General features: G+C 37.5%; 2 protein-coding genes across 3 annotated transcripts; one reads left to right on the top strand and one right to left on the bottom strand.

Moving 5' to 3' along the window:
* Positions 1-4,404: 4,404 nt before the first annotated feature.
* LOC136247218 (tyrosinase-like) lies at positions 4,405-8,731 on the top strand. 2 transcript variants are annotated; one of them, XM_066038855.1, is made up of 5 exons: positions 4,405-4,557; positions 6,679-6,932; positions 7,057-7,357; positions 7,519-8,153; positions 8,212-8,731. In XM_066038855.1, exons 2-5 carry the CDS (start codon positions 6,684-6,686, stop codon positions 8,542-8,544), a joined length of 1,518 nt encoding a protein of 505 aa, XP_065894927.1. In that variant the 5' UTR covers positions 4,405-4,557; positions 6,679-6,683; the 3' UTR covers positions 8,545-8,731. The 2 variants fall into 2 exon arrangements, with proteins under 2 accessions (XP_065894927.1, XP_065894928.1); XM_066038856.1 differs by having other exon boundaries at positions 4,428-4,545.
* Positions 8,732-21,697: 12,966 nt separating this feature from the next.
* On the bottom strand, positions 21,698-23,879 carry LOC136244681 (tyrosinase-like). Its single transcript, XM_066036226.1, has 4 exons — positions 23,591-23,879; positions 23,166-23,466; positions 22,369-23,003; positions 21,698-22,310 (listed from the first exon to the last, which is right to left on the bottom strand). The coding sequence occupies exons 1-4, from the start codon at positions 23,780-23,782 to the stop codon at positions 21,978-21,980; spliced, it is 1,461 nt and encodes a 486-aa protein (XP_065892298.1). The 5' UTR covers positions 23,783-23,879; the 3' UTR covers positions 21,698-21,977.
* Positions 23,880-24,506: the final 627 nt, after the last annotated feature.

Below are 24,506 nucleotides of genomic sequence, written 5' to 3'. Positions count from 1 at the left end.
TTGATTAGTGGTAACTCGTGGCATGGTTGCTTTATTTTCCATAGTGTGACTGGATTGATTGTAGAGGTGCCTCTCGTACTGTTCTTTGCTTGTAATGCTTTATAATGAGTGGAGTATAGCTGGAAAAGAGGAAGAATGGTGACTTCACATTTCCGTAATTGATAATTAGACAAGCATTCGACTGTGTGGTTAATCTGTTGGCACCATTCTTTCCACCGCACCCTTTTAGCTGTTTATACATGGATTAATCCCTACTTTAGTCATAGCTATACTATATTGACAGGCCAAGATGTCAACAAATGTAGCTGGAGGTGTAGACGACCTCCTGTTTCATTGCTTTTTGTGGTTCCTACTTAAAAGTAAAATTTCTAATTTTTCCTTACACTTGTACTATAAAGTGTCAACACTCACAGTTTATAATATAAAAATGCACTTGGTCTGAACCACTAAAACTTTCTTATAACAGTATAATAACATGACCGGATTTGCCAAAAAAGGTCTTCCACACACATTCCATCTACCAGCTTTGATGACTCATAACATGAGATTGTAAAAGGCTATTGACTTGAAATTTATTCAGTAGTGAGCATCAGTATAGCTTAGTATATGGAGAAAATTTCAGGTTAATATTAAAGTGAGTCTAAGTGTTACCAAGAAATCTATTTAGAATGTGATGGATATGCGTGCCAATAACAAAACTCACCACATTAATGGATTTGCCACTTTAATGAATAAAATACGCATAGCTTGCTATAACACAAAGATGCTGTTGAATATAACAATATTATTGCAAAGCCATTTATATGTGAGATCATTGCTTGGAAAGAAAACCCAATGATGGTACAAACACATGGCAATAGATTCCAGCTTTGACTAGAAACAGCATTGCCACACACATTTTTCCGTGTGATATTTGATATCGCATGTGTACAGTGGAACCTCTCTTATTCGGGCGGTCTGGTACATGCTACTGTCCGTATCTCAGAAATGTCCGTAACTAAGAATAGCATGCTATTATGCTAAAGTGAGTAATTTAAAAACAAATGTTGCTGTTATTGCTATCAGTTAGTGCCATGCAGTTTAGTGGGCAAAGGGGAAGTCACTACGGGACATTGGAAACAGTGGAAATTGAAAACTGAAACTGAAAACTGAAACTGAAAAACTGAAACGGAAAAACTGATTCAGAAACTGAAAAACTAAAATTGGTCAAAACTTCATATTAACAGGTACCTCTTAACAAAGACCACCTCTGTAATAAGACCACCTGTATAATAAGACCGCCTCTAATAAGACCACCTCATTATAGTAGTCATGTCAAGTAGGTCCAACAAAAAAGCCATTAGGTGTACTCATAATGTAATAAAGTATCAATCAATCAGACAGTACTTAAAAGTTAAAACGACAGCTGCAGGGTTGTACATAAGGATATACTATCTTACCATACCAAGACCTAAAGTCCATGGTCATGTCACAATGAAAATGGGGTAATTGCATGCACAATTACTCTGCTGATACTTGATTTCTCATGAATTGTGCATGATTTAAGAGTTGCATAGTTAAATTAATGATCTTGGACTTTGTGTCTTGGTAATAGTTAGACACTCGTGATAGGTGTCTTCGAGGATTTAAAAACCTGTCAATAATTACCTGCGCCTCGGTAATTACTGATGTCACCTCAGGTTTTTAAATCTTCGGGGATGCTTATTACATGTGCCTAATAATTATTAAGACACAAAGTCAAGAATCAATAATGTTGATTTTGTAACTATGCAGCTCCTAAATCATGCACAATAATATTTATGAGAAATCCATTATCAAATTCAATTATGTGTGCAATTTGCTCCATTTTCATTTGTGACATGACCATGGACTGTCTTGGCATGATAAGATAGTATATCCTTTTGTACAACCCTGCAGCTGTCTTTCAACTTTTAAGTATACTGTCTGATTGATTGATACTTTATTACATTATGAGTACACCTTAGCTATATTTTTGGACCTACTTGACATAACTACTATGAGGTGGTCTTATTTTGGAGGCGGTCTTATTATAGAGGTGGTCTTATTATAGAGGTGGTCTTTGTTAAGAGGTAGCTGTTAATATGAAGTTTTGACCAATTTTAGTTTTTCAGTTTCAGTTTTCAGTTTCAGTTTTCAATTTCCACTGTTTCCAATGTCCCAGTCACTACAGAGCATTCATGGTCACTCCCCTGCACTGTAAAAATGCATTATCACCTAGCAACCAACTGGTAGTTATTATCAGTAGAATAAACAAGTCACCAAACAGATAAACAGCAACCTTTAGGCTCCCTCCTTGTGCTTTCATCTAAACCAAACTTCATTATGGTCAATAAACTACAAGCCACATGACCAATTTGAGTTGTCCGGACAATGGAAGTGCCTGGATAATAGAGGTCCAGATAAGGGAGGTTCCACTGTATGGCTAAATTAGTTAAAGTTCAAGCTTACCTCTCTAGGCCTTTAGACTTTAGTAAACTCTGTAATTATTCAATAAATGATTAATGATTCAATAGCACTGACTAAAATATTAAACTCGCATACAGGGCCGCCCAGAGAAATTAAGGGGCCCAGGGCAAAGAGTTAAAGTGGGGCCCTTGACCCAAGTTGTAAGGTGAAGACCAAAAAAAAAAAAAAAAAAAAAAAAAAAGGTCACAACCTGCTGGCAATGACAATAACTACCCATCACCAACCATATCTCCTTATCTATAAGCTTGCTACACTGCTCCTCTGAAGAATACTGTGACTGCTCTATTAGAGTATTTAGATCTGACTGCTCTATTAGAGTATATCGATCTTTTAAACAGGTATTCAGGGGGCCCTTCATGGGGCCTCCTGGGGCCCCTTTCAGTCTGGGGCCCGGGGCAAAATGCCCCAGTTGCCCCCCCCTGTGGGCGGCCCTGCTCGCATAACTGAAAGTCTCCAGGATATCTTTAGGGTTTGTTTCGTTCATCATAACTGAACATACTAGCTGCTGACACACAATCAAAATGCATACATATATATATATATATAACTAATTTATATTACATATCCACCTGTGCTTTATACTCCCTAATGGAGGCCTGCACAGTATCAATAATAAATAAATAAATAAATCCCTGTGGAATGCCATACCAATTCTAGACTTAAACATGTCAGTTTGTTTGTTGAAATCTACACTGAAATCATATCTGTGGGATCATTTCTTGAGAAACTTTGATGAGAATAGCAACTGCACTCTACATGACTTAAGTCCTTGCTCCAGATGTCACCAAACTAAACTTCCAACTACGTACCAATTTTAACCACTTATAATGTACTATTATTATTGATTGTTGTGCAGACCTCAAAAGAGTATGGTGCACAAAAAAGGGTACAATTGCTACTGTCAATTACAAAAGAAAAACAAACTTATATAATTATACAATATTTACTATACACAAGACCATATATACACATTGATAAATTATTAAACAGTTACTAGTCCAGCTAGGCTGTGCTTGAATTGGTCAATCTCTGTTAAATCAATCACGTGTTGGGGTAAGGAATTCCAAATATTGATTGCAGAGGGAAAAAAAAGAAAATTTATAACAGTCAATTCTAGTCATTGGGGTTAAAAATCTCTTATCATGGCCTCTGGTGTGATGTAGGTTAGGATTAGAAAAAAGGAAATCCTCAGCATTAATATCGATTTGGTGAGATATAATTTTAAATAACATTGTAGCCTACTATGTAACTATGTGATCACTTAAGTATAATTGTACGTATTTTATGGCTGTTGGTTGCTACCAACAGAACTTTGGTGCTTTTACACCATAAAGCCTAAATAAATAAATAGCTAGCTATAGTATAGAGTATGAATTATTAGCCGGCACTATCCCACGAGGGACCTGCAAAGAAGGTTACTGAAAGCCTGTGTTGCAGGGAATAAGAAACATGACCATCATGAAGGTGATTCATATCATTGCACTTTGCAAATATGAGGAGATATTACATCGCATTATAGCTATACACACCATTTAATAATATTATGGACTAGCTATACGTCCTTCGAACCTACGGACAGAGGTATTCCTATATCTACTGAATGAAATAGCTATGGAGGGACTGCATGCGATATATTAATTTTGTATTGATGGTAAAAATTCATTCTTAGTTAGCTACAGTGTGACCCTTTACTTTTCACCTCCCACTGCATTAAAACCGCTGAGATACATAGCTACTCTATGAATTTTTTGTTAGCGGAAGTTCAGTTTAGATCACGTAGCCACTTGTATGTACTGTACTACACGTAGCTGGATCTTCTACAACTAACGACGGAAGTTCAAAGTTTAGATCACGTAGTTAGCTTTGCAGCTGCAGGATGATGTCCTCCAACCCACCTATGTTATGATGCAAACACTGAGTATATAAAGCGAGGGATATTGCATATGAATATAAACAGCAGCTACTGGAAACGTTATACGTAGCTATCAGGCAATTGAAGGCATAGCTAACTGAATTCTACTGCTATCTATCGAGTGGACCTTACTGAGCTACACTCAGGTACGTCACTAGGTGAGTCAGTGTAGTATCTATGATATCGCATCGATTCGTATGTGTCTCTTTTATTGACTGCAACATTTATAGGCAATTTTTGCTAAACTAGCTATCCTTGCCAGCCACCCCGTAGCTAGCTATTAAATAACTAACTGTATTTTTTATTCATGATCACTTGGCTGGGTATACGTAGCTATTAGTATAATAATACGTATTTTATAGCGTTTGCTAGTTTTGTTAGTTTTATTCTTACATCAGTTATAGCCATAGGCGGATCTAGGAGGCACTGTCAGGGGGGGCCAAGGGGGGGCAAGAAGTTTTAGTTCCCAACAGTGTTTGTTCCACTAAGAGGAATTCTAGTACCATGGCAGATCTAGGATTTTTAAAAAGGGGCTTCTGAAAATTGGTATAGCTAAATAAGGCATCTGATAACAATTCTCTGGAAAATATTGAGATTTTAGAAGCTCTGAGATTGGATTTTAGGTTAGCAATTACAATAAATTCAATACTTTAAACTGTAAATAATTACTAAATACTATAGCTAACTATAGGGCAAATATGGTGACTACAAGCTGTGGCTTTGATTGCTCTATTAGAGTAGTTACTTGACTGCTCTATTAGAGTATCTCGATCGTTTTTAATGCATCGGGAGATGAAAAATGAAGTGTTGCTGATAGTTTAATAGCTATAAATAGTGTTAGTTAAGTGCAACTACATGCATGCTACTGGTATATAGTTGTTTGCTATGACAAATTGTCAATACAACAATGTTTATGTAATGAGAATGCCACTAAGCTAAATTTAAAAGGGGGTAGAAACCCATCTGGATCCTCCACTGTAGTATACAAGTTATATTCAGTTGCATAACTTTATTGAGTATAGCTGGATGAATGATAGACATACAGTTTTACAACTGTAGTTAGAGAAAATTTTTGAAAATTAGATCTCCTAGGTTTAAATTTGGGAGCATTTTTGATAGAATTTAGCTTAAAAAGTGTATGCTTGCAATGCATATAAAGATTAAGCCTATCAGAGATAAAACCTGTAAAGTGTACTAAATCAAAATATACAGGTGTATAGCATTGTTATAAGGACATTAGAATTGTGACTGTTCTATTAGAGTAGTGACTGCTCTATTAGAGCATCTCGGTCTTGGCACAACAATTTAAACTTATTTGCCTCACTTTCTTTACAATGTACAGTATAACTGTAAAGTACATTTATAACTATTGTCTTCTATTTGCCTATTGGTTTTCTATACTTCTGAATACAGTGTGAATGCATGAATCATTCCAGTTTCTGGTATCAACATAGTACTGTAAGTCCAATGGGGGGGCAAGAGAAGGGCCAGGGGGGGCACAGCACCCCTTAGCCCCCCCTCAGATCCGCCTATGAGTTATAGCATAGATACTACACCCCCATTTTAGTTAGACAACATAAAGTCATTCGTATAGCTATAGCTGCTGCAAATTAATTGCATTAGGCCTTGAGCAATAACTGAAGGGTAGCTAGCTAATACTGTAGTTATAGCTAGTGGAGAAAAACCGGTCTTAGCTAGTATAGCTATAACTATCGTCTTTTAAAACATCGGCTTTAGCTAGCAACGTACGTAGCTATAGCTAATTTTAGTATTTTGTAACTCGCCAAAGGTTAAAGCTATATGTGTAACCATTCAATCTCCCACATTTTACACCATTTCCTTACCTTCCAGAGCATCCAATGTACATTGCTATAAGCATAGATCCTTTACTTTATAAAGGATCTATGCTATAAGTAACCAACAATTACCTTTAAAAACTTCCCGACGTTTTAGATAGTTTGTATATGGCTATTTCTTTCTCCTCGTATTTATGACTGCATTTGCTTTCTATTACGGAACTATGGCCTACTGAGAAAAGGTAGCTATATAAACCATTAGTTGCTGTCAGATCTTCACTGTAAAGCAGTGAAAATACAGCTACGTAGGCATGTAGATATACAAGTATTATTGTAAAGCTAATCATCATGACATGTGAAAGTATAAAATAACATAGCTATAGTTAATAACCTAGCTAACTGGCCATAGCTGTGAAGTGTATACATGTGAACTATCACCTTCATATAGACTGTTACTATGTATCTTACTTTGGCATTCTGTAGCTAAGATGCAAAGTGGTCAAGTTTCTTTCATGGCCATGGCCTTGTTATGTCTGTTGGGGAAGGAGGTTTATGGTCAAATACCAACAGCATGCAGTGATGCTACAAGTCTAGAAAACTTGGAGTGTTGTCCAGCTACAAGTGATGGTGTGTGTGGACAGAATGCTGGTAGGGGACAGTGTACTGATTTGAACTTGCCTGGATATGACAGAGACAGTAGTGATGTCCGTCGCAATTGGCCTCACTACTTCACCAGGGTTAGTCCTGATGCTTAAGAAAATATCTCACTATAATTGAATATTATATGGCTACCAGTTAACAATAGTACATGACTGCTATGCTGAGCTGTATAATTATGATTTCTCTTCTTTCAATTCACAGGTCTGTGAGTGCAGTGGAAATTACGCAGGATATGACTGTAGTCGGTGTAAGTTTGGTCACTATGGACCTGATTGCTCTCAGTCACAAGCTCTTCCCCGACGACCACTTGCTACCTACACTGACAGTGACTGGACTGCATTCATTCATACTATTGTTCAGTCACGTTCATTTGACTCAGGGTACATGGTTGTATTAGAAGAGGCAGTTCCAGGAACCACAAATCTCCGCATGAGTAACTTATCACTTTATAATTTGTTCGTGTGGCTTCACCACTATGCTGCAAAAGATTCTGCTACACCAGGTAATGTAAATATGTATGTAATAAGCATACATTGCATCTGCATGTGCGTATGCGTGTATGTGCTGTAATTTGATGGCTCAAAACTTGAGTTATGGTCACATACATTTCTGCACTTGTTAATTGACTTTTATGTACTTACATCAGTGTCATATTACATTTAGATGTATCAATTCGTTTGGATTATGCTCATGCTGGACCTGCATTCACAACTTGGCACAAATACTTTCACTTGTTGTTTGAGTGGGAATTACAACACATGTTAGAGAGCATGGGACACTTGGACTATCACACTTTCAGGCTACCTTACTGGGACTGGCGAATTGAAATTCAAAGATCTACTGGAATACTCTCAGATGATCTCTTTACTGAGGGGAGGCTTGGAGCAACAAGGAATGTCAGTGGTTTTCCTCTTGTATTTGGGGATATTGTTGGTGACGGATGGAACACAATATGTTGGCTAAAATTCTTTAAGATTTGTGATCCAAATGTTAACACTGGTCCCCTTCAACGTTGCCCATTCACAGGAACTAACCCTTGCAGTAGCAACAATCCTGACTGGCCTACAAGTCGGCAAGTCAATCGTGCCATGACTTTTAACAGATATGAAAGACCACCTTATAATTTTCTATCGCGAAGAAACTATCGAAGTTTTGTTGATGCTAATGTTAACTTTAGAATACGTAGGTGCCGTAGAAACAGAATGTGTTTTTGTTCTCCCACTTTTGACCCAGAATGTTCCCCCAAAAATTCAAATGGCTCTCGGATGATTGCACTTCAACAACAAATGCATGGTGCGGTAAGTACTGTATGATTATTATCATTGTTTATTTTATAATATCAGTTTTCTTGTTTAGGTTCATACCATTACTGGGGCAGGTGATCTCGCTACAAATCTTCCATTTGATAAGAGAGGACAAATGGATGATGTGGTGTCATCACCAAATGATCCTCTTTTCATGCCTCACCATGTTATGGTAGATTGTATGTTTGATGAGTGGCTGGAGCGACACCCTGATGCAGAGTATCCTAATGATATACCAATGACTGTTTCCACTACAGGACATCAGCCAGATGACTTTATGGTTCCGTTTTTCCCACTCAGTACCAATACTGACATGTTCACACGGTCTCGTAATTTTGGATACTATTGTGACCTACCAAAGATTATAAAAGGACGTCCTAAATAAAAAATACCATTTTTACGAAACAAGCACTAGTATAGTATCAGCATAGTACAGTATATACTTATGCATAATTCTTAACTCCAGAAGTGATTTGAAATGAAAACATAGTTTTTGCATTTTTTGTTGTACAGATGCATGTCATCACTATTTTGTATATGCTAATTGAAACAAAGTAGGTAAATAACCATAATTTGCTTGCTACATGAAAACTATGAATATTTTAACCGCTTTGGTATGTAAAACTTTAATTAATAAAACCTCAGTTCTGCCTGTTCATGGGGAGTACGAAAATCTTTGAATTTGTTTCATGTTTGTACAGCATAAAACATGAGTTTATTTGCAGAAATAAAGTTTACCATCATCATTTAAATGTTGAAAATGCTTTCTTCTTTGTCTGCATGGAAACATATGTACAAAGAAAACACTATGCATTGATCGATTTACCAGTTCATGGTGAACAACAGACTGAGCTTAATCCCCTCTTTTAGCTTGTTTCAGTCTTGAGTTATGATCCATTAAATAAGCGCCTGTGATATATTGGCCGTATTGTTGCTGTATAAATTGAGTTCATTCCTGTCTCATTATTATGTCTAGAGCTATTAGTCAGTAACTGTTGGTCAAGCAAATTCAGCTTTGGGTTTCTTTCACAGAAACTTTGGACATATATATACATCCTATTCTTGAGTATGCGGCAGTAATTTGGTCCCCTCACATAAAAGCTAGCACACGGCAAGTAGAGATGTTACAAAGGAACGCTGCTAGATTTGTTTTTGGGGATTATTCGAGACATTCATTGACAAGTGTTACAACCATGCTACACAAACTTCACTGGCAAACAATGAAAAAGAGAAGAGTCGAACTAACTCTAGTAATGCTTTACAAAATTATCAACCACCAAGTAGACATCCCTTACGATCACATCCTTCAAATCAATCCTAACTCCAGCCATAGTAGTAAGAAATATTTACATTTACCCTGCAGAATTGATTCCTATCTGAACTCTTTTTTTCCCAGAGCTATGTATTAGATTGTGGAATTCTCTTCCTGATCATGTTGTAGAAACTGACAATATTAACACTTTTAAATCTTACCTAAGTTTAGCTGCTAGCTAATCATGTACTTTATATGCATACTCGTTATTGAGGTCTTGTACATTACATTACATTACACAAGTACAGCAAAGCTAGTAGTTTTTAATAAAAGGTAGAGCTGCAGTGCTGTAACTACAACTGGAGTGAACACTCCACTTGAGCAGAGCCTTCCCGGGCCATTTTGCAATAGTGGGTATATGTAGAATGATGTTATGAAGTGGTGTAGATACGGTACTAGTGTATGACAAATGTCACTGCACATACAACATTTTCTTAAGCTAGTAACCCTTATATAAGAGTATTATGTGTGGAGAGAAAGTTAATAAGGCTACTGAGATGATTGCATTGAGAGTTCAAATGGCTTACCTCACAATTGAGCTCATTGATAAAATACAGGAAGGAAGTCATTATATTACTCTCACCCACCCAAGTGGGATAATCTATTTGATTTTATCTATTTGTTGATGTTGTCTCTAGTTGATCTATCTCAAAAATGAAATAGTATTTCTAAAGAAATGGCTGAGTATGCATCAAAGTGCTTTTTGTACTCCATTGCATTATCATTGGGTTTACCTCTCAATCTTTTATAATTTAATAATAGTATCACATAATGACAATCTCAGCATCATACATGAGTTAGCAAACAGGTGTGTGTCTTTTGATTCAGATACAGTACCTTACATGCATGGATTTACTTAAAAATTGTTATGAACCATGGTAGTGGTTCATAATAAATATCATGACACCTATGTTTTTTGCCAAAACCCACACTTAAACACCACCTTAAGAAGCTTCTCAAACCACAAAAAAGCCTTAGAAGTTAATTTGGAAGAAATATATGTCTGTTGGAAAATATGAAGTCAAAAGGGACCAATTAAAGTATTTTTTTTAAATATCTGAAGTATGCCATTTTGTTCATCTTCTTATAATTTTATTTCCACAGGGCTAGAACAAAGTGTTAGTACTTTTGGGGGGTAAAAAGTACATAACTTTCCTTCCTATGTCTTTTTTCATGTCCATTACCTATTTTTAAAATGCATATTACAAACAGCGTTGAAACCGGGTTGGGTCATCCGGGTTTGACCCGGTTTACGATTTATCCGGGTCTGACCCGGATTGGATCACGTGAGAAACGAAATAGTTCGTTTGACGACGTGGAACTTATAAACGCTATCGTGTAGCTCTTCGTGAGCCACGCCCACTTATCGCATTACCAACATATGCTCAGCCACGCCCATTTGTTAGTAAGTGCACGAAACTGAGGGTATCTATGGTGAGGGGTAGCTATTGTCAGTGGGTGAAAACCTTTTTTTTTCTTCTTTTTTGGTCTTCAACCTACAGCTAGACTGAAGTTGCAATATTTACTCAACACGAATCGAACGCTCAAAATGTAGACTCGTTCGCTCGCTCGAGACTAGCCGAAACACGTCTCGGCTTTAATTAATCCGGGTCACATCCGGGTCAAATCCGGATCTGACCCGGATTGCTATCCGGGTCAGTGGGTCATCCGGGTCAGCAGTAGTGACCCGGTTTCAACGTTGTATTACAATGATAGCACCCATTCTCAAGCAAATGTGCTTCTTGTAGGTTCACTTTGCCATAATTGATCTAGCTGCACAAGTGTGCATGTATGATAAATCATATTGCTGACCACAGCATGCTATACGCTGCCTATAGTTGGATATGTCAAAGCTGTATAGTACAAAGTACATTCAATAGTAAGGAAATGATACACTGGTGTTTGCTTACTCTAATAATATTAGCTGACTATTGAACAGCTACTGTACATGATAACTAACTTGATATATACATGTTTAGTACTGTGAAATATCAAGCACCACCAGTACCTCTTATTATCATGTTAGCTAGCCATAAAATAAACATTTATACAGAAGCATTCTCAGTACTTATCTGCTCCTGATTTAGGGAGAAACTACTGTTTTGTCCTTAGTTTCTAATAAGTCCATTGAGTCCAAATAGAGATCTCTGAGTGTTTAACATGTTGGCTTGTTTGACTCTTGTTTTTTAATGATCCCTATGCATGTTTTAATTTTTTATGCTACTGAATACTTATAAACATCTACGCACTGTATTATGTGACCGGATCTGTGAAAAGGGGTATTATATAGCCTTTCCAATTGCACATCCAATTTACTGACTTTGACGATTCATCACTTTAGATAGGAAAAGACTATTAACTTAAAATTTGGTCAGCAGTGAGTGCCAACATAGCTTATTATACAGAGAAAATTTCAGGGCTTTGTGCTTTATGATCACAGAGTTGTCATCTTCCAAGTTCATAGAATTGAATGTGTGTGAAGACCCCTTTTCGCAAATCTGGTCACATTTTTTGGCGCACGCATCGCACATTTTAATTAAAATTCTTGAAAATCGTCCTATTATGCTGGCATAATGCTTGATGCTTTTGCTAACCTAATTACGCCGGCATAATTGGTGCAAGCCTACTACCCAGCACTATTATTCACATTTTCAATATAGAAAAAGCATTACACCACATGTATGGAAGTCATGATTTTTACCCATAAAGCCAGTATTCCTACTTTATGTATACATTACTATTATAATAATGAAATGTATGAGAAGTGCTAAAATACATTACATTTGTGTATACAGTTAACAAGTATACAGTTAACAAGTATACAAATACATTACATATGTCACCATTGGTGTTTGCAGCTACTGGTGGCATTGGGCCCACTGCTACAACAGTTTTTAGGAAGCTTGTTTCAATGTTGGCTGAGAAGCGCAGCATTAATTACAACAAATGCTTATTCTGGCTGCAATGTAGGGTTTGTTTTTCACTGTTAAGATCTGCAGTGATGTGTTTGAGGGGTCATCGCTCTTCAGTTGGCCGTCCATCAACTACTAAAATTGACCTGGCCTACTCCGATGGTTGCTTGGAGTCTGGCGGCCTTGTTTGATTGCTGGTATTTCCAGCTGTCCAACACTTTACCTCCTAGTGCTGGAGGTGGTGGCAAGGGCAGTCCAACAAGTATACATATTATTATTATTATAACCACAGTTTTGAATAATTGGCACTAAAGAGTTTTTTGTGGTATATATGCTGTTCTTGAATAGCTGGCTAGCTTCCACTCTGAATTAGAAATTAGAGTATTAGTAGCCATGCCACACAACCACAGTACCTCTAAAAATACAGTCCATATATAGTTCAGAACTTCAATGTGTGATACTGCAACCAAACACAAAATTTAATATAGGTCTGTTACTACATGTAGTGTGCTAAGCTAAGCCTCTTAAGAGGGTGTATAAATAATAGTTATACGGGCACAATGTGGAGTCTATGAAATTTATAAACCCGAAGGCCCAGGCTGTAGCGCACGAGCGAAGCGAGGGCGTAGTCTCGCGTTGCCAAACCAATACGCGCCAGGCGCTTATCGATATCCTGATTATAAGCGCCGGCTGTAATTGGTCTGGTGACAATACGACCCATTACCAGTTCAGTAGCGCAGCATATGGTGCGCAAGCAATTAGTATAAACGGCGCGCGTATTCGTGGGGTTTACCTCTGTTTGACGACGAAGAACCACTGTTTCTAACACCCCGTTCACACTACCCTCTAACCCGGGTAGAGCACGGCACGGCTTGAAACAAACTGGAGTGTGAATCAATCGAGCCGTGCCGAACTGGGTGCCGAACTGGGTCCAGCATGGCACGGCAAGGAGAGGTGGGCTGGCACGGGTTGGCCCTGAGTTGACTCAGGATAGCATACAGTCTGAACGCATTCCGAGCTGGCCAAGTCAGGTTAACAATATAACTTGTTTCTGTTGGCCACACAGCAAGTATATTCTATGTTCTAAAACTGTTCTTCAAAATGGCTATGACGTACCGTAGCCTTCTAGTAGACTTTGTGACAATCACGCTCGAACGACGTGTTAATAATCCTGGAGAAAGGAGCATCCACTAGCTTAAACATGGTGTCTCTAACATTGTACGGCTTATTTCAGCTGGTTCTACACTTCCTCGCTACAATTCTAGTGTCTTTTTATTAAGCGCCTAAATAATCAAAAGCTCATGCGCTTCTCTTAGCAAATTATTTTTCGGCGCTCGCACTATCGAGCTCGTGTCAGATGCAGTAGTGTGAACAAGTGCCAACCCGAGTTCAATAACCCGAGTTGAAAACACTCTGGCTAACCCGGGATAGTGTGAACGGGGTGTTAGGAATTGTAGTGGTGAGTAGTGAATGTAATAACCTGTCACTTGTGTTAGCTGTAAGGCCACTCCAATTAAATTCTCTGTTTCCCGTCCACCGCCCGCATCTGGTTACTGTCAGCTCTAAATATTCCATTATTCCGTATTCTTCTATTATTTCCCGGTTATTCTTGCATACTGGCAGGCTCAATAAAGCTCACGTGTCAGCAGTGCTATCAAGTCAGCACAAACTTCACGTTTGTGTTATTTTTTGCAATTTAAAAAGGAAGGAACAAGCCTAAGCATGCTTTTGTGCAGCTTTTTGTGGTTGTACCAGGCAAATACTGGCTTGAAAAGCTGCCAATCTTATAATGAAATAATGGAAATGGACCGCCCGCCCGCATGCAAATATGCTTGAGTCCAGGACGGGAAACAGAGAATTTATTTGGAGTGGCCTAATATACAATAGTCCCAACTCTAGCGTAATCAGCGGCTCCAACTCTCACGCCCTATATATATATAGAGTAACTCACCTAAAATCGGACGGGCTCGAAAATCGGACGCTATTATTAGAGCTACAACAGGAATTTTTGAACAACTCATATGTATTCAGATAGTTCAAGGCTGTGGGACTTTGGGCACCAAGTATCAGCTTTCTCGGCTTCTTTGTCTGGTGGCAGCAGCCCTGCAAAGTCATTTCCGATTAATACGTATAATCGGAAAAAACAGTCGATTCACGGACACTCACCGTCTACATATCAGACTTGCATTCAATCAACAGTTTTCTACCTTAAAGTAGTAGAGTAACTCATCTACTTTCTAAATATCCCTGGTTTACTAAATCAAATCCTTTTAATCACGAATTACAAATCAAATAAAATGAGACGTCACTGGAGTAATAATCGCAACATAAATTTAAGTATAAGGAAACTTGATTAAGTATACGTTGTTTGAGATACGTATACGGAAAATGTTCACCGTATACTTTTACAAACATCGTTTACTTCCGTATACTTAAATTCATAGTGCGATTATTACTCCAGTGACGTCTCATTTTATTAAATTTGTAATTCGTGATTAAAAGGATTTGATTTAATAAACTAGGGATATTTAGAAAGTAGATGAGTTACTCTACTACTTTAAGGTAGAAAACTGTTGATTGAATGCAAGTCTGATATGTAGACGGTGAGTGTCCGTGAATCGACTGTTTTTCCGATTATACGTATTAATCGGAAATGACTTTGCAGGGCTGCTGCCACCAGACAAAGAAGCCGAGAAAGCTGATACTTGGTGCCCAAAGTCCCACAGCCTTGAACTATCTAAAGACATACGAGTTGTTCAAAAATTCCTGTTGTAGCTCGAAGAATTGCGTCCAATTTTGGAGCCCTTCCGATATTAGGTGAGTTCCTCTATTTGTTAATGTACAAACTCAATCATAAGTATATTCGTACACGTATATGTAGTTAGCTACTTATTTAGAAAATTTATATAATTATTAAATAAATCAAGAGATGGAGCTTGGATAATATGATCATCTAGTTGGTTCCATAATTTCATTGTAAAAGGAAAGAAGGAGTTCATATAAGCATCTACCCTTGTTGGCAACTGCAGAAATCTTTGATGATGACCTCTAGTTGTGCTTAGGCGTGACTCTCACGATTTGGCCTTCAATCTCACGTTCTCACACCCAACATTTGTATTCTCACACCTACAAGTAATCCTCACTTCTCGAATTTTCTAGCACTGACTGTTTCACTCAAGACTTCCTGAGGCTAAGTAGGTTTCGGTGCACGCCGTGTGATCTATACAATTTATGCTTCAGCAATCACGTGATCTCTCGTTCAAACTTTCGTTTGGCGGTCGGAGTTCTCAATGGCGATCAGAATTCTCAATGGTGGTCAGAATTCTCAATGGCGGTTTACTGATTCCTTTTAGACAACGACTGAGTGTGCAAGCAGTGTACTGGAATTTTGAAAGTCCACTGCGAATCCAGGTGGGATATAAATTGTGAAGTTCAGTGATTCTGTTTATTTGTATTCCCGGGGTTTTGTTGCTGCAAAATAGTTGCAACCTGTGTGGACATGATTAGAAGTTAGGTAGCTGTTGAACTGGCAAGAAAATTCATGGACACAGAAGATTATTACTGAAGTGTGTGTTCCAGCGGATCACGTGGTTGTCATGGCAATCATAATGTAATGTACAGTAGCTAGTACACACACCTTGCAATTATTAATATTTTACACTAGAAGCTAGTAATACACAACTTCTCAATGGTGTAACTGTATGTGCAAACACTTTCAAATATAACTAGCTAGCACAAGGAGGCCATGCTATTATAATGTCATGACATCCTGAAGTGCTGGTTATAATATAACTTTGTTGAATTGCATGTGTGTGGCTGAAGGACTGTATCTCCATTGTTCACCTTTGTCAAGAGTCTCACTCCTAAGAGAAATCCAAGGTTGGAGCCTATGCGTAATAGGTATCTGGTAACAGCTGCCGCCACGGCTATACTGCGCACGCCGCTGCATTCCAGTAGAAATGGTAATGAGTCGTATTGTCACCAGACCAATTACAGCCGGCGCTTATATTCAGGATATCGATAAGCGCCTGACGCGTATTGGTTCGGCAACGTGAGACTAGCGAGGGCGCTGCTAAGGGCCTGAAGGTTTATAACTTTCATAGACTCCACATTGTGCCCTTATAACTGCTTTAGACTCTATTTCACATTACACTCAGATTACTTACCTCATCCATGGCTGTTTCTGCTGTAGGTTCGGCGAAAGCGGCTGGTTTTCTTGAGATAATATTAGCGCCATGGCAACTATGCGTCCTCACGTGACAAAATAATAGCGCTCGTTAAATCACTGCACGTGAACAATGCATAGCGATTGAATAAACCTAGAATTTGAGCATATGTTATATTGTGCCTGAAGGCGTGGAGTATATGAGATTTATTACCCACCCAAAACAGCCTAAATAGAGTCTAATTTAGCATAATTGCTTCTTAGCTAGGGAAGCCACATTGTTAGGATGAATGAAATACCTACTGTGCTTACACTGATGCATTGCTGTGTAGTAGTCCTCCATCTCTACTGCATATAGTAGTAGTTCAATGGACTATTCTATTTGGAGTGCTGGCATATGCAGTAAAAGTATTATGGTGGGTGGACATTAGCCTAAATTAATACATATTTAACATTTTCTTTTAAAAAGGAACTATATCCCCTAAAAAAGCACCTTGGCTGTAAAAAAGGCAAGCCCTAGAAAGTACAAGTTACTAAATATATGGCTTGTAAGCAGTCCAAAGGTGTGATATCAAAATAAGTAGGCCAAGAAATATTGCCAGACTGCAAGCAAATTTTTGTTTATCACTAATTTCTTCACTTATATTGGTAAGGCATATAATTCATAGTGGAATATGCTCAACTGCTAATCCAAAGTCAGTGTACAGTGCGTAGGCTCAATGTATATAACCAGGTACCGATACAACAGAAGTTTGATTGGTCACCTTTCATAACATTAATGTTCATAATGCACTACAAGGATCTCAAGTAAATATTATAGAGAGTATGATTATTAATTTTAGTGCTGCAGGGGCTATTATGTTCCAAACCTTTGGAATTATGCTTTTGGGCAGTGCTCAAAAATCACCCATCATGCATGCTTTTGGGAATTTCAAAATTAAGCCACCATCTTTGGCCAGTAATGTCAGTTTTTGCTGTATTGGACTACATCAATGCTTCAGATTCAAATAGCTTTCCATTCTTTTAGCTGGTTGCTGTATTAGAGTATTTTCTACATGATTGTTTTATTAGAATATCTATGCCTTAAATTCCTCACTGCTCCATTAAACTTTTTCAATCACAATCTGCAGAGCTGAGGCTTTATAACTACCTCAAAATTCCATCATAATTCCCACAGTGGCATAATGCCTACTGTGTGTGACTGAATTTTGCAAAATCACCCATATGGGCGCACATGAAATTATTGGAATTTTCATGTTTAGTGGGTCTAAAAGCAGGGATCAGTTTTAAAAATATTTCAAGAACTTTTTTGTAATTTAAGGTATTGAGAATGGCTTACAACCATTAACAAGTAGATTTGCACTATAAAGTTTGTAGTTAGTTCATTAAACATTAAGGTTTCAAATGCTCCCATATGGGTGATTTTCCAAAATTCGGTCGCATATGCAAGCATAATTGCTGCATCTCTACGGGACAGTATTCAGGAACCATTTATTTGACCAATTGATATATTTGTTCATTGCAATAGTAAATGTGACCCGGTCTGTGAAGGTCTGCGAAAAGGGGTCTTATAGCCTTTTCAATTGCATGTACCTGTCAACCTGTAACTTGACTTGTGAATGTGGTATCATCCTGAAATTTAGTCCCCATATACCCCTAACATAGCACGATAGCTTGGTGTATTTATTTATGAAGGTAGTAGGATGAAAACATGAGGAGTTATGATTAGTCAAACTTGACAAATTGGAAGGGCTGTAAGACCCCTTTTCACAGGCCGGGTCACAAATATGCTAAGCACACATTTGTGTTGATGTAATTGTTACATTATTTCAAGTTAATTGCATCGTAAACCTTTAAAGTGCCTACTTTGTATTTACCTTATTGAAACATGTTGTGCTTGTGTTTAAGAGACTGTATCACTTACAGTAGCTACCTGCAATTGACTACAAAAAGTTAATTACATTTTTTTAAATTCCCTAACTACGTAAAGTACTGTACATGTATGTTACCAAACCTTCATTTCTACCAAGTTGCTATGTGATTAAGATTAATAAAACTATAACTATTTTCCAAAATTTCAGGAAAGATAAAAAGAACAACATAAAATGTGACTGGGCTTGCGAAAATAGGGCATGTGGGCACAAACTACACCCCACCACATAACATCTCATGTCTCAGTATTAGGATAGAATATTTTCTTTCTGTGACTTGAATTTTAAAGCCAATTAAATGTTGAATAAATGCTGAAAATTAAGCAATAATGGAATACAAAGTTATGATGCATCAATAATATTTTTATATCATCACATACACTATTTATGCAGGCCCGGTCACAAATTGTGATTCTGCCTTACATATAGCATCAGTAAAGTATTGCTCCAGCAATAACAAGCAAGATGTCAAAATTTATTGGTCAAAAGATTTAGCCATGACCATGCCACTGATGTTCTGGTGAAAGCTTCAAAATTCTTTATAAATGTAAGTTATGTAACCAGGTCTGCAAAAACGGGTCTTATAGCCTTTTCATACTTCCAAGTTTCACTAATCATAACTCCTTTTGTGTTTAACATACTGTATTACCTTCAAATTACACTCAGAAAGAGTACTAGGGACCCGCCGATTATGCTCATAATTTTACCTATTATGCTATGCTGCACTGCTCAAATATTTACCTATTTTGCTTAAATGTATGCTCAATACTTACCTATTATGCTCAAATTATGCCCAATTATTTATGCCTCAGTTCTCATGCTCTGCTAATAATTTTCAGTTTGTATAGGTAATCACACACATTTGAGTGCAATTAGGGAATAATTGTACGAGTAACAGTCAAAATTTCACGAGGCGAAGCCGAGTGCAATTTTGGCTGTTACGAGTACAATTATTCCATAATTGCACGAAAATGCGTGTGATTGCCTACTAATCACATAGTGACCACCCTTCGTGGTTTGTAGTACACATCTATCCAGTTCTATGTGGCCATTAACTTCTACCAGGTGATTGCATCATCCTTCTTTGTATTACATCATTTGTTGTTGTACTTAAAAGGCTTCATGTGTCGGCAATTCTGATTGGCTACTCAAAATGCCTACATATGTTGCACTTAAAAGGCTTCTATTGTCAGCTTCTTAATTGGCTATTCATTATATCACTTTCTTGTTGCACTTAAAAGGCTTCTGTTATTCCGCTATTTTATTGGCTACTTTACAGTGCAATTACAGAAACAAGGCCAGGCGATTTGGGATTAATTGCACTCCTACTATTGAGACTAATGTATGGCAAATTAAATCACTATGTGATTAATGGATAAATAACAAGTGGCTTAAGCACAAACTTACTTGTCAAAATGCATATCACAGAAAAATCGATATACTCTAATAGAACAGTCAGCTATGTGATTGTTCTATTAGAGTTACTGACTGTTCTATTAGAGTATATCGATCTTTCCGTGATAGCTATTTTGATAAGCAAGAATTCATAGTATTATACAAATATTCTACCTATTATGCTAGCATTATGCTCAATGCTTTCAGGCACCTATTATGCTCATAATTATGCCAGCATAATCAGCGGGTCCCTAAAGAGTACTAGGCTAGGACCAAATTTGACCAAATTTCACACTGTGCACATGTCATGATTGGCTGCGTATAGCAAAGGCTATAAGATTGCTTTTTGTAGATCCAGTTATTAATCTCTTGATATGTATGACCAATGTACAATTGTAATGCTTTCCAATTGCATGTACCTGGCAATCCATAACTTGACTTGTGAGTGTGGGTGATACCAGCCTGAAATTTGGTCACCATACACTCCTAACATAGCACCATCCCTGAATGTAATTTAAAAACAATGAGTTAAATGCATGATCAGTTATGACTCGTCAAACGTGGAAACTTGGAAAGGCTATAAGACCCATTTTCGCACATCTGGTCACAATTTGAATCAAAGAAAATGACTATGAAACTATTAGCTACTATCCTGATGGTTTGAAATTACTATATCCAGATATCTGGATAATACGGATAATACGGATATATTTGTTTATCCCTAGCGTGCATGTGTTAGCTAATGGATATGTGCCTTTTTAAAACTTTATAATAATCATCAGTGACAAAATTATTTTGTATGGCATTTGAAATTAATGTCAAAATTAATATTGATGCATATAGATTTATTTGGAACTCTGTCACATACATGCCTCTCAACCACAGTGCACCCCATAAAGGGAGTTGTTGAAAGCTATTACACAAATTTTGTTGTGGAAAAAACCTAAAAATGGCTACTATAATAATTTGCAATAATTGATAATTAGCAATTTCAAATGCTAAATAGGCAGGCCTAATTTCCATTCTGAATTCACCATGCTATGGCATTATCCTGGAGCTCCAATAATCTCACAGTTACTCAGCAGCCTGTATGTATGTGTTAGTTAACAGTTATATGTGTCTTTTCATAAATTATATTAGTTACGAACGTAACAAATCCAATAGCTGATGTCATGATTATTAAAGAATTTTGTTGTTCGCACTAATCTCACCACAGTCTGTGCAGAAGAAACATATAAAAATAGTGTTACTTCTACAAATTGCCATACTGAAATCCTTATAGCTAAATTTATAATATATATATATATATATATATATATATATGTTTTGAGGAACAATTCTAAAGTTCTTATAATGAAGATAGCCACTATGTGGTTCATGGCATCAAATATTTTTCACCGTATAAAATTGTTGTGATTGTCTAAAATCTGTATAAAAGTGACAATATGTACAACAAAAAATGTAAGAACCATGCATTCAAAATTATGTGCTACGACACTGTATATGTGACCAGCTGAACAAAAACTGGTCATTTTCGCACATTCCTCAATTTTGTGATCAATAGTTTGGAGCTATAGCTCTAGACATAATAATGAGACAGGAATGAACTCAAATTATACAGCAACAATACGCCCAATATATCACAGGCGCTTATTTAATGGATCATAACTCAAGACTGAAACAAGCTAAAAGAGGGGATTAAGTTCAGTCTGTTGTTCACCATGAACTGGTAAATCGATCAATGCATAGTGTTTTCTTTGTACATATGTTTCCATGCAGATAAAGAAGAAAGCATTTTCAACATTTAAATGATGATGGTAAACTTTATTTCTGCAAATAAACTCATGTTTTTATGCTGTACAAACATGAAACAAATTCAAAGATTTTCGTACTCCCCATGAACAGGCAGAACTGAGGTTTTATTGATTAAAGTTTTACATACCAAAGCGGTTAAAATATTCATAGTTTTCATGTAGCAAGCAAATTATGGTTATTTACCTACTTTGTTTCAATTAGCATATACAAAATAGTGATGACATGCATCTGTACAACAAAAAATGCAAAAACTATGTTTTTATTTCAAATCACTTCTGGAGTTAAGAATTATTTAGGACGTCCTTTTATAATCTTTGGTAGGTCACAATAGTATCCAAAATTACGAGACCGTGTGAACATGTCAGTATTGGTACTGAGTGGGAAAAATGGAACCATAAAGTCATCTGGTTGATGTCCTGTAGTGGAAACAGTCATTGGTATATCATTAGGATACTCTGCATCAGGGTGTCGCTCCAGCCACTCATCAAACATACAATCTATCATGACATGGTGAGGCATGAAAAGAGGATCATTTGGTGATGACACCACATCATCCATTTGTCCTCTCTTATCAAATGGAAGCTTTGTAGCGAGATCACCTGCCCCAGTAATGGTATGAACCTAAACAAGAAAACTGATATTATAAAATAAACAATGATAATAATCATACAGTACTTACCGCACCATGCATTTGTTGTTGAAGTGCAATCATCCGAGAGCCATTTGAATTTTTGGGGGAACATTCTGGGTCAAAAGTGGAAGAACAAAAACACATTCTGTTTCTACGGCACCTACGTATTCTAAAGTTAACATTATCATCAACAAAACTTCGATAGTTTTTTCGTGATAGAAAATTATAAGGTGGTCTTTCATATCTGTTAAAAGTCATAGCACAATTTACTTGCCGACTTGTAGGCCAGTCAGGATTGTTGCTACTGCAAGGGTTAGTTCCTGTGAATGGGCAACGTTGAAGGGGACCAGTGTTAACATTTGGATCACAAATCTTAAAGAATTTTAGCCAACATATTGTGTTCCATCCGTCACCAGTAATATCCCCAAATACACGAGGAAAACCACTGACATTCGTTGTTGCCCCAAGCCTCTTTTCAGTAAAGAGATCATCTGAGAGTATTCCAGTAGATCTTTGAATTTCAATTCGCCAGTCCCAGTTAGGTAGCCTGAAAGTGTGATAGTCCAAGTGTCCCATGCTCTCTAACATGTGTTGTAATTCCCACTCAAACAACAAGTGAAAGTATTTGTGCCAAGTTGTGAATGCAGGTCCAGCATGGGCATAATCCAAACGAATTGATACATCTAAATGTAATATGACATTGATGTAAGTACATAAAAAGTCAATTAACAAGTGCAGAAATGTATGTGACCATAACTCAAGTTTTGAGCCATCAAATTACAGCACATACACGCATACGCACATGCAGATGCAATGTATGCTTATTACATACATATTTACATTACCTGGTGTAGCAGAATCTTTTGCAGCATAGTGGTGAAGCCACACGAACAAATTATAAAGTGATAAGTTACTCATGCGGAGATTTGTGGTTCCTGGAACTGCCTCTTCTAATACAACCATGTACCCTGAGTCAAATGAACGTGACTGAACAATAGTATGAATGAATGCAGTCCAGTCACTGTCAGTGTAGGTAGCAAGTGGTCGTCGGGGAAGAGCTTGTGACTGAGAGCAATCAGGTCCATAGTGACCAAACTTACACCGACTACAGTCATATCCTGCGTAATTTCCACTGCACTCACAGACCTGTGAATTGAAAGAAGAGAAATCATAATTATACAGCTCAGCATAGCAGTCATGTACTATTGTTAACTGGTAGCCATATAATATTCAATTATAGTGAGATATTTTCTTAAGCATCAGGACTAACCCTGGTGAAGTAGTGAGGCCAATTGCAACGGACATCACTACTGTTTCTGTCATATCTAGGCAAGTTCAAATCAGTACACTGTCCCCTACCAGCATCCTGAAGTTGTTTGGTGCTACAGTGCTCTACGTTACCTGGCCCTAATAGTGTGTTTTTGAGTCTACAAAGCCATCTTACTATTCTCAAAGTCTTCATTAGTCGCAAGGATTACCAGGAAACCAAGCCGGGTTGATTTTAGCCGGACGGACGTGACGTCTCTGTCACTGAAGATCCTGACCCCCAGACGCATACGCTGTTGTACCGTGGCTTAGTTTCTTTTAACGGTACCACCAAAGGTCAGAAAACCATTGCACTTTAACTGTCTGCTTCCATGTTTTATTAATACTAGAATTGTCACCATGGCAACCCCTCGTACTAAGAGGAAACGACCTCCAATGAACTCTCCAGCTGATACTTCAACAATTTGTCCAATTTGTTTGGATCCTATTATTGATGCCACTGAAGACACAGAGGGGCGCGAGGCAATTTACTGTGAAAGTACTTGTAATGCTTGGATCCACCGGCAATGTGCCGGACTCTCACAGACACTGTACAAAATGTTGCAAGAAGGAGAAGATCCTTTTTACTGCCCACACTGTCGTCTAAGCATTCAAGAAAATCAATTGCAAGAATTAAAATCTACCATTGATAATCTCACTCAAGAAGTGACAGCTCTGAAAGTTTCAGCATCTCCAATTAACGAGGTTATTAACCCTCAAGGCTCTTCCCCTAAGTCACAACTGGACACACAGTCAAATCCTGTTGTGTCTGTCACCAACAGGCAGACACGGTCAGCAACGACCGCTAAAAAGTTTGACAAGGCAGATGATAAAGCACAGGGAGATTGCAAGTTTAATGTAGTAATTTACGGAATAAATGA

This window comes from Dysidea avara, chromosome 2 (genome assembly GCF_963678975.1).
Source record: "Dysidea avara chromosome 2, odDysAvar1.4, whole genome shotgun sequence".
In the NCBI taxonomy this organism is placed as follows: domain Eukaryota; kingdom Metazoa; phylum Porifera; class Demospongiae; order Dictyoceratida; family Dysideidae; genus Dysidea; species Dysidea avara.
Note: the sequence above shows the minus strand (reverse complement) of the source record. Positions and strands in the feature narration are given on the sequence as shown.